Genomic DNA, 11483 nt, shown 5'->3' on the forward strand with positions numbered 1-11483 from the left:
GAGAGTGGGGAGAGCCCACTCTCTCTTCTCGAAATGCTCTCACATGGCCAGCGAATATATAGCCTCTGTCAGGGAAGTCCTACTCACTGCCTTCTCGTGGCGGGGGTGTTGTTTACGAAAGTGAGAGGACGAAAAGCGAATGTCCGGAGCTTTAACCGGGTTGGTGGACACGGAGGGGTCCACCTAGAAAGGAGTGGAAAACCCTGATTCCAAACCAATGGTGCACATGGGCTCCAGTATCCTGATGGAACGAATGGCGAATGAACCTTCTGCTGGTCAACGGCTACCATGGGACTGCATCTCCTTACGATGCTCCACTGCCTTGTGGATTAGACCTTTAGGTCAAAGGCTCGGGGTGTGGCCCCCTAAGAAAACCACCTGCTTCGGTTTGGGCACCCGGGCAGTATCACGACGTGTGTCCCTATCCTTCCGAGTTCTTACGGAACCATTTAGCCGGACAGCACACAGGCGACTGTCAACGGGGATCCATTCTAGTAATGTCTGTTCTGCCCTTGTACTTAGTGCTATGCCTACACCTGCAAGTCCACGAGAACTAGCCATCGGGTCGCCAGATACACGGAGGGTGTATTTCGTTGGTTGTCCATTTTGGCGAGATGAGGTCAAGTGAATGACCACACTTGGATCCTGTATGCGTGTTTCGGAGACACAGCATACATCAATGGTACGAGATTCTAGGGTTTTAGCTAAGGAGGCCTGTTGACCGATTTGGCATAGGGTACGTACGTTGAAGACTCCAATGTGTAGTTTGGAGCGAGGTTTTAGTAGACCTGGGACAGCGTTTCGCGCACTAGAATCGTTGGCCATGGTGACGCTTGAGGAGGAAACCGAAAGAGGAAGTTTAGTGTTGAAAGTCAAGGTGGAAGGAATAGTAGGAATTGAAGAAGGAGATTGATTATGAATACAGTGGTCTTGAGTGCTGTTAGAGGTATGAGGGCAGTTATCACTTCCCGGTTGCCCACACCGTGGAAGGGTTCTTCTAGAGGTACCTGAAAAGGAAATTGGGTTAGAAGTGGTCTTAATGACCTGAGAGCGTGACCGCAGTGTCCAAGGGACAACTGCTTGAGGTCGGTCACACACGACCTTTTTGTGGGTAGTTTTCGTGTTAGCTCCGTCCTTCAAAGGACCTTACCGCCGGAGACGGATATCCGTGGGATAAGGCGAGGTGTGCATTTTTAGGGTCGACCTTTTCTAACCCCACCCCTCCTTGTGGGAAGGCAGCATCGCTGTCATGCTGGTTGTCTGAAGGAAACACCTTACTGCTGTCACACCTCTGTACAGTCGGCAGTACGACTTCGCCTTCGGACCTTGGGTTTGCTGCTTTTAGTCTCACCGCTCTTCAAACGACCTGTCTGGCATGGTAGGACCTCGAGGAACGATTGTTCCAGCCAGCATAGCTCGATTGGTTCATCACGATAGGCAAGCCCGACCACCACGTCAAGGTAGCAGCAACGGTCGGGATTCTTGAATCCTGAGAGCATATTACAATAATCCTTCATTTTAACCTAGTTAGAACCATCTAGTTTACCTAGACTTATCGTCAGAGTCCGTATTACTAACTGCAGATTGATAATACATTCGTCTCTATCTGGTACTACATTTTTCAAGCTATTACCTTTCAACAATTAACGAGACTCTAAGTAGTTTGACCTTGGTTGAACCAAATGATCGTTTTGTCCTAAAGTGAATGGAACTTTGAAAATATGATTGGTAAAAGTCTTAAGCTATACAACGAGTACCTCAAATGACTACTATCTGTACTGACTTTTTCTTCTACTGAACGTGGTCTCAAACACTTGTCTCTTGGGCGCTGCTTCCGTACTCCAGGTCATCGAGACCATCACTAATCTAACTTCGCTTTCGCATATTTGAAGGAGGGATCTACTGTGTAGCGTACCGCAAAGTAACATTCGCCTTCATACTTTAACAGCATTTAAGATTACTTCATTCACAGTCAAACCCCTGGTTCTTACTTAGTGTTTCCATGCCTTCTTTTTTTGACAGAACATGCACAGATATTCCTTGTTGTATAGTGTTCTCAATATTCGTCATTGGTTTCCTTATTGTTACTTTGTGGAGTAAGTTTCTACTTGCTTTTTGTCAGTATTATTTTGTTATATTTGTTGCGACTAATTAGTGCGTTTAAATGAACCGGTCTTTGTAGTGAAATTTAGTTTTGATATTAAAATCTGATGGGAATTTCATCTTATTGATAGAAGGGACATTTTTTGTCGGTGACTGGGTCATAAGCTTTTGGCGCAAATTCTTTGCTGTCTTGAACTTGTTTATTTGGATAACAGGCTCACAATTATTTCGTTTAATTCTTGGAACTTTTCCATATATATATATAGGGTCTAATTAGTGAAATAGTCCAGTTGCTTTTACTGTTAACGTTTCTCGCAGGAATCTGTTTCAAACTTCTGGTGAATAATCGAACTCAGAGTCACCATAAATAAATAAGTTCTAAAATAATTCTATATTGAAAGCTCATTCAACCATGCTAAAATGTCACCTCGTGTGACGTATATTCGGAATGACCTGTATGAAGTTGTATGTATATGTTGTTTTTTAATTTCAGCGAACTAAGTCTTTGGGTACAACTTGAATCCTACCTATCTGTGTTTACCATAGGACTAAAAGTACATTTGAGTAAATTAAACTTGCCAGTGTATGGTGGTCGAGAAATAGATTGTTCATTGTCATCTTAATTAAATGCAACTACAGATAAACCCGTTCATGATGATCAACTAAACAATTAAAATTACTTTGTTTTCGTTTTCCGTTTTGCTGATGGTACAATTCGAAGCAGGAGTTAAAGGCCAGAACATTTCTGTTTGTATAACCAACAGTGATCATGATGCAGATAACTTCATTTGGTGTCCTGTTTCTATTGAATATAGTGCTATTGTCGATTAGTCCTCAAGCTTCTTGAGCTTCCAAAATTTGAGAACATGCCTCAAACATTTTTTATGTTTTCTCGTTTCCACATTCAGCTGTTTGGATTTTTCATTTTTATTTGTCCTTGATAGTTTTTGTGAGGAATCTCAAACCACATTACCAGGGGAAACCTTGAGCTATTTCGATTTCAGTTGATAAGTACAATCTTATGTCTTTTATATAAGCGTCCCCCAATTTCTGTGAAACAGTTCGAATCTTAATGAATGACCATACAAGCTATTTTCTAGTCTACTGACTACATATTCGTGCATATGAGGTTCTTTTTTGTTGTTGAAACTGGCTACAAATGTTTCATTGGGTTCCTTTTTATGAGAAAACCTTCAACATCCCTAGTTGATCCACATTACAGCGTGTTTCATAAATGTCTAAAATGATGTTATAGCTTATCCTATGTTTAATTACCCAGTAAAGATGTTTGTTGACCTTTCACGCCAGGTTTTGCCATGGGAGACTTTAAACGTGTCATACATCCAACTAATTCGCAAGGACAAGTTTGCGGTCGTGATGTTTCGTAAGTTTTCAAACTTCTAACGTTTTTGTTTATTAATATGCAACTGCTACTTTTTTTGGGGGGGTAGAAATAACGCGCCTTATACGTTGCAAATCAAAATGTTTATCAGTTGCTCGTTTTCCAGATGTCTTGAGTGCTATTTTGAATAAGCGTAATAAAATGGCAATAACTGGTTATTTTATAGAGATAAGTTGGAAAACTACATTTCTCATATAAGTTAGTATCATGCTCAACTTATATTGGTTCGCACACTGAACTATAAATATGGTGGACGATTAATAAAATGTGGGAACAATATTTAGTTATAGTTATGTGAATTGGTGATCTAGAGATCAATTGATCACTCATTTTAGCAATCTTTTAGAATGTAAGTAGCGGACATAGTAGCGTGAAGCGAATTCATCAGATTTCATGTGCTCTCAGTCTGTTGCATATACAATAATCTAATAAAAAAGATGTAGTTTTACCGATCTATTTTCTGAGGGAGTTCAGTACTATACCCTTAAAATCATAAGTACTTTCCACAGCTATCACTTCGTCAGTTGATTTGATTCTATCTACATGAATCCAATTCATGTATATAAATAATAAGTGCATTTCCAGAAGGTTTAAAGCATATAAATTGGAATAGATTCCATTCATCTCACAACATATAACGTTCTTGGTTTGATTTCAACAGAAGTTAGGAAAGATCAATAGATTCTCACAACTTCCCAATTAGTAGATTATACTAAAGTAATAATGAACTAAAGAACGTAAGTGTAGATTAACGAAACAACTAAATATTAATCGCATTAGTTAGTTATACATAATGTAGAACATAGGACTTATGTACATCGGTTCAGGTTGCCATACCTCAGCACAGTGAAATAAAAGTGTCAGGGCAAATCTCACTATTAGAGTTAGTAACAGTATTGATGGGGATAGAAAAGATAGGGATAGAAGGTAATACAAATAAATTATTGAAATAAGAAAAATAGTAATCCTGATAACGGGCAGATAACAAAATGCGAAACATTCAGTAGTGATCGACAAAATTGGATGCTTGTTTAGACTCGCTGTAGATGTCAAAACAAACTCTGCCACTAGCGGAATTGTTGCAAAGAAAGACACCAAGAATGTATTTCCAGGTTAAGTGATTACAGTGATAATTTGAAAACTAAGGAGCAATTTAGTTGTCCTGTAATTATTCTCCAACTTCCCACTGGTCATTCTTTTTTATCTACTTTTGTTATAAGTATGCTTTCAGTGAAGTAATAATATTTGTCTGAAGACCTTCTGATGGTGTGAGGATGATACTAACCAATTCAATCTTAGTGCATGGAATAGCAATACAAGATTGGTTGAAATATTGACCATATAAATGTTACTTCGAAACTGGTTTTCTTCAGTGCCTAGTGTATCTTTAAGGGGAAGGTTGACTATAATTTGTATTTTTCTAAACACATAGAGTCACTTTTTTGTGTCTTTTGTGGTTAGAATATTACTCTCTTCCCCGATTAATCCAAAACATTTTATTGCAGTCATATAATTGGTTGTTTATACATTCCAAGGGTTAATTAACTTTAAGTGGAGAGGGCATGTTTTAATTATTACCTGGATAATATGGAAAGTAGCTATAAAAAGCACCAAGCGTTTCGAGGATGTCTTTCTCAACTGATTTTTTAAGTTAAACATCATGCATCGTAGCGTAATTGAATCAATTCGAAGCTGAACTCATTTTGTGTAAACTGATCCAGTTTTTTTGTTACTTCGTAGATATTTTACATAAAATACCATTTCAAAGGCAAAATGTAATTTATGCGAAAAGTATATGCTTAATCGTTTTAGTGCCTGACTTTCTGGTGTGTATCATTCTTATTAGTCTATCCTTAAGTGTTTTGTTCATCTAGCCTTAAATGTATTGGAATATGTTTATGAATTTAGTGCGATACATTTGCATACATTCCTTTACTTGTATATGTGTGGGTTATTTGTGATGGCCTGTTTACGTTTTATGTTTATTGACTTTTATAAACAGAAATTTCAAATGTTAAGTGTGTAAATATTGTATTTGTCTACATATGACAGTTAGTTTGAGTTTACCTCGTTTATTATTAGTCGAAGTCCTGAATCCATAACGCATAGCGTACCCACTGTTAAGTTGCTTTGAGAAAACAATCTAGATTTGCTGAATTTTTCAAGTGGTAAACTTGTTAATGAGTGAGAATCAAAGGTAATTCCTGAGTAAATCAATACTAATCAACTAAATTAGTTCATGGGATTTTTAAAAATTCTCGAATGGTCTACATCTATATTATTGTTAGCACCGCTGTACCCTCCCCCCTAAGTGAAACGTTAAGACGAGGATATCGAGTTAAGATGATTTTTGTTCAGTCAACTGACAATGCATTTTCATTGTACCCATTTATTGAGAGTGAATTTTGTTCTTCGACTTTAAGTGTATCTTCAGTTACAATTAGTCGTTAGGACCAACATTAATCCAACTTCCTTTTCAGGTCCCTCAAGAAATACCCTTCCACAGTGTGGGCACCCGGGAAGTGATATTAGCCCTTATACCCGTAACAACACACGAGACCAAGTTGATCACTTTCAAATCCTTCCTACACCTAATAACTCTCTTATCTCCACGACTAACCCTTCCCACGTCCTTTTATCACCTCTCACCGCTAGGGCAAACGATTCGAGTACAGTGAACGTTATTCCTGGTCTCCTGAAACCACGCTCTAAACTACATGTAGGAACTTTTAATGTCCGAACATTGTGCCAAATAGGACAACAGGCTTCCTTAGCTAGGACTTTAGAATCTCGCACCATCAATGTGTGCTGCGTCTCCAAAACGTGCATACAAGATCCGAGTAGCATCATTCATTTGACCTCACCATGTCATAATAAAGAACCAACTCGATACACGCTTTGTGTATCTGGAAGCCCTGATACCGCTTCCCGTGGCCTCGCTGGTGTAGGTATAGCATTGAGTCCTAAGGCAGAACTAGCTTATTTGGACTGGATCCCAGTAGACAGTCGTTTGTGTGCTGTCCAACTAAACGGAACAGTAAGGACTCGGAAAGATAGGGACACTCGTCGTTGCCTATTCGTCGTCTCTGACTACTCTCCCACTGACTGTAGTTCAGATGATGTAAAAGATGAGGTTTACAGAAAGCTTTTCGACCTCTTCCTAAAAGTTAGGCGCTCTGATGTGGTAATAGTGGTTGGCGACTTCAATGCTCAAGTAGGTAAACTAAGTGGAAGGGAAATACACCTGGGTGGATCTGATGGTGTCATAGCTCAAAGAACAGATAATGACGACCGTCCGTTGCAGCTATGCTCAGATAGCCGTCTGTTTCTTGCAAATACTAACTTCAAGCACAAGGAAAAACATCTTTTGACATGGCGACCCCCGAATTCGTCCCGACGTTGGACCCAACTAGATCACATCGCTATCAGCCACCGATGGAGGGGCTCGATGGAAGACTGTTGCTCATTCTGGAGCACATGTTTAGATTCAGATCATGCTCTAGTGCAAGCACGTATCTGTCTGCGTCCTACTGGACGTAGGAAAGACGCTGAAAGGAAACCTCTTAAGGTTCTACTTAATGACAGCCAAGCTAAGAATGTATTTCAGGAACAACTAGAAAAACAGTTAGGCAGCCATGTAAGTTGGGCCCACTCCGAATCAACGTGAAATGACATTCGAAAAGCTGTGGAAACAGCAGGGATATCTGCTAGTACGATAAACCATAAGGTTTGGGAGAAACACTGGATCTCAGTAGCATCTACCGCACTGATAGATGCTCGAAAACTCATCCCATATGGCTCTGAACATAACGAAGAGCGGAGTCAGCTTAAGTGCAGGCTAACAAGAAGCCCTACGTAATGGTCGTGAACAGTGGTCGGTAGCGAAAGCAAGAGAGATGGAAAAGGCAGCGGCGATAGGTAACAGCAGACAAGTATTCAGACTTGTTAAAGGAACCGGTATTAGGAACCCAACCGTCAGCGAAACTATCTCAGAAGAAGATGGACATATTATTCACTCTCAATCCAGGAGATTGAATCGATGGGCAGAACACTTTAGAGATCAGTTCAACTGGCCTTCAGCCACACTTCAGTTTCCCATGATCCTCAGTCGACCTGAATGGCAAGTTAATGTAAGTCCTCCAATTCTTTATGAGGTTGAAAAAGCTATAGGAAACCTGAAGCGAGGGAGAGCAGCAGGCCCTGACGGGTTTATTCCTGAGATTTTTAAAGATGGCAGTCCAGTACTAGCAGCGAGATTGACTGAGGTCTTAGGTAGAATCTGGGAACTGGACGTAATTCTATCTGACTGGTCCCAATCACTGATTGTGCCAGTCCATGAGAAAGGACAAAAGTCCTCTTGTGACAATCACAAAGGAATCAGTTTGACTAATATAGTGTCTAAAATATTGGCTTCAATAATACTTTGAAGCCTAACCAAAGCTCGTGAAGAACAGATTAGAGACGACCAGGCTGGTTTTCGACCTGGACGTGGTTGTATAGACCAGATATTCACTCTACGTCAGGTCCAAGAACATAGACACAAATTCAGGCGTCCCACAATCGTAGTATTTCTCAACCTTAAGGCGGCATTTGACTCCGTTGATCGTGAGGTTCTGTGGCAGTGTTTGTCAGTGAAAGGAGTACCAAAGAAGTTTATTAACCTTATAAAGGCTCTCTACTCGAACACAACTGATCGAGTTAGAACTTATGACAAACTGTCATCAGGATTGATTACTTCAAATGGTGTTCGTCAGGGCTATCCACTCTCCCCATTCTTGTTTAACTTAGTCGTTGATATGCTTTTAGAGATAACACTTTCATCATCTCAATCTCATGGAGTTGGACTTTTACCAAGAGGCTCACTTGTTGACTTAGAGTACGCCGATGACGTAGTTTTATTTGGTGGAGTTGACAAAATGCAGAGTCTTCTGACCACTATAAACAACTATGCAGGCATGTTCGGGATGCGATTCTCTCCTTCGAAATGCAAAATGTTACTTCAGGATTGGGTTGCATCGGCACCTGAACTAATGATAGGAAGTGAAGTAGTTGAGCGTGTTGACAGCTTCACTTATCTTGGGAGTCTCATCAGCCCTTGTGGTCTGGTGTGTGACGAAATCTCAGCACGGATACAGAAGGCTCGTCTAGCTTTCGCCAACTTGCTTCATTTATGGCGTAGGCGAGATATCCGTCTAGCAACCAAAGGACGGGTTTACTGTGCAGCAGTTCGTTCCGTCCTACTTTATGGCAGTTAAACATGGCCGGTAAGAGTAGAGGATATTCGTAGGCTACTAGTATTCGACCATAGGTGTCTTCAAATTATTGCTCGTATATCCTGGGACCACCGAGTAAGTAATGGAGTTGTTAGGAAATGGGTACTAGGTAAGGGTGGCAAATCAAATGATGAAGTAGTGAAACTTCATCAGTTGAGATGGCTGGGACACGTGTTACGTATGCCCGACCACCGACTGCCCCGACGTGCAAAGTTTTATGTTGTAGGAGTAGGTTGGAAGAAAGCTAGGGGTGGCTAGACCAAAACGTGGCACAATCCATGAAGTCACTGGGAAGGGGACTGAGCCATGCTGGTAGGTGTAGACTACCTGGTTGGTATCGGCGAGATGATAACAACCGATGGTTAGAGACTTTGAATGACATGGCTAAGAATCGTTTGCAATGGCGAAGGTGCATACACTCTTTGTGTTCTGCCAAATTCTGATCTTCTGAATTCTTCTTGTTTCTTTCTTTTTTCTCCTTCCAAATTTATTTCAAATCCTGATCTTTCCGATTGCTGCTTATACTCTTACTACCTCTACCACTATGGGATTTGAATCGACAACTGCATCTCTGTGCTGATGTGGTATGACAACTCGAACTGATGTACGTACTTACGTACGAAGTTCTACGTTGTTACTGAATGACTGATAACTGAATTAGCTCGAATATAATTTAGTTCTTCTTGGGTTTCTAGTAAGAAAACTTATGTATAAACGGGACTTCACACTCTAGGTAGCAGGTTGGCAAAAAATACGGAAGTCTCATTCATCGTATTTAATTTGAAATTACTCATAATTAGCTTAGTTCACCAATGTATCACTACTAACTCTTGCTAACAATTTTTTTATTTAACGCACAACAACAAAAACTTTGCATATTGTACGAATTTAATCTGAATTTCTGAATGTCTTATGATTTGATGTTTATTGGTAGATTAACCTGTCAAACATCCAAATCATTTTTCACTAGTTTTTAAGACAGTGTTCAGCTACTTTCAGATTTTATATTCTGAATTCAATTTACTAACACATTTTTCATAAATAAGATCAGCTACTGGTAGATTTACCAACTGTACTTTGTTCTTACAGCTAATATTTTGTATGATTGAGAATGACAGCCTGTTTATGACATCTGACTTCTATCACTTGAGAAATTAATAATGGTAGTGAAGATAATCCGCATATACTTAGTTAATTTTGAACTATAAATATCCACTTTTTAAACTCCATTTGAAATGACAATTCCAGAAGAAGCTCTTTCTATATAGTAACGATCGTATTCATTGAACACATTACCATTAATCAGTAATAATTTTGCACTTGTCTTGACGTTGTTAAAAAACATGAGTTTAACGTTCTGAACTTAGTGTTTAATATGTACAGCGAGAATGAAGCTCAGTACTCTGAACCCTGTTCAGCATACATCAATCTGGGAATCCGAATTTTGTCAGTGCAACTCATGATTTGATATAGATATCCGTGTATGGCGGTTCTTTTATTTCTTGAAGTAACATGGCCATCACCACTTTCGAGAGTAAACGAAATACAACTTTTATCATTGAAACCCAAAGAAATCTAATCAAGTGCTTTATTTTTCGTTGTACTTACTCATTGTTGACACGTAAATTCACCATTAATACATCTGTACTTTTCGTTCCTACTTTGTTTAGTGGTAAACCATATCTGTTCTTCTTTGATTTGGAAAGTTGTCTCAGACTGGGGCCAGCTTTAGTTGTTACAGGGTGCCCGACACCTCAGGTATAGAAATTTTACGTTTTTAAGTATTTTGATACATATATATTATTCATGTAACATCTGTCTCATAAACTCAGAAACGAAGCTGTATCAAAACAACTGCTTATTTATCCGGAAATTGTGAAATCCCACTCACTATATCCCAAGTTAAAGTCTAAACCTTCAGACCGTTTAGGTGAAAATGTTTTGTACAAAGTTAGTTTTCGTAACAGATTCACATCATTTGCAGAACCATTAAAAGTAGGAAGCACTATATCAATGTCTGGTTCAAGTTTCGGCAGTTCTTACCCGTAACCTCGTACGGGATTAAACTCAGGGTTTAGTATTCAGCTAGTACTCATTTTCCAATCAACAGTGGGTGGGTGATATGATATACAATAATTTGACCTAACAAATGGGGTCTTAATTGATTGATGATTGAGTGACCTAAAAACTAACTTCCCATCGCCTGTGACACTTTTTCATGCTTATTTCGTATTCAGATTCTGTACACAAGCATGTTATTTTGTTACGAAACGAATATTCTGGCTCAGTCAGTCAGCAACAACGTAGGACCAGGCACATATATGCATCGGTCCAAGTTGCCATACCTCGTTAGCACAACAAGATCAACACCGGATTCATAGAAGTAATTAATTTAGTGGTGGTAGTATATAAAGATTGTATATAAGGATATAGTATAGGAAGGAAGAGAGATATGAAGCAATTTTAATCTCATAGTTTAAGGGAAGATAAAGAGTGTATGCACCTACGCCATTGTGATCGATCCTGAGCCATGCCACCCAGAGTCTCTAACCATTGGTTACGATAGTCACGCGGACCCCAACCAGGTAGTCTGCATCTACCAACATGGCTCAGACTAGAAGTTAGTGACTTCAAACACTGATGCCATGTTTTGGTTTGGCCGCCTCTAACTCTCTTCCAACCATCCCCAATAATAGTCATCATAG

The 11483-nt window shown here is 39.6% G+C and overlaps 1 protein-coding gene across 1 annotated transcript; it reads left to right on the top strand.

Annotated features, from left to right (window-relative positions):
* Window positions 1-2002: 2002 nt before the first annotated feature.
* On the top strand, window positions 2003-10542 carry Smp_205770 (unnamed protein product; the record flags this gene model as incomplete). Its single annotated transcript, XM_018795597.1, has 3 exons — window positions 2003-2096; window positions 3412-3487; window positions 10449-10542. The coding sequence occupies 3 exons, from the start codon at window positions 2003-2005 to the stop codon at window positions 10540-10542; spliced, it is 264 nt and encodes an 87-aa protein (XP_018644772.1).
* Window positions 10543-11483: the final 941 nt, after the last annotated feature.

This window comes from Schistosoma mansoni (genome assembly GCF_000237925.1).
Source record: "Schistosoma mansoni, WGS project CABG00000000 data, supercontig 0618, strain Puerto Rico, whole genome shotgun sequence".
Taxonomy (NCBI): Eukaryota; Metazoa; Platyhelminthes; class Trematoda; order Strigeidida; family Schistosomatidae; genus Schistosoma; species Schistosoma mansoni.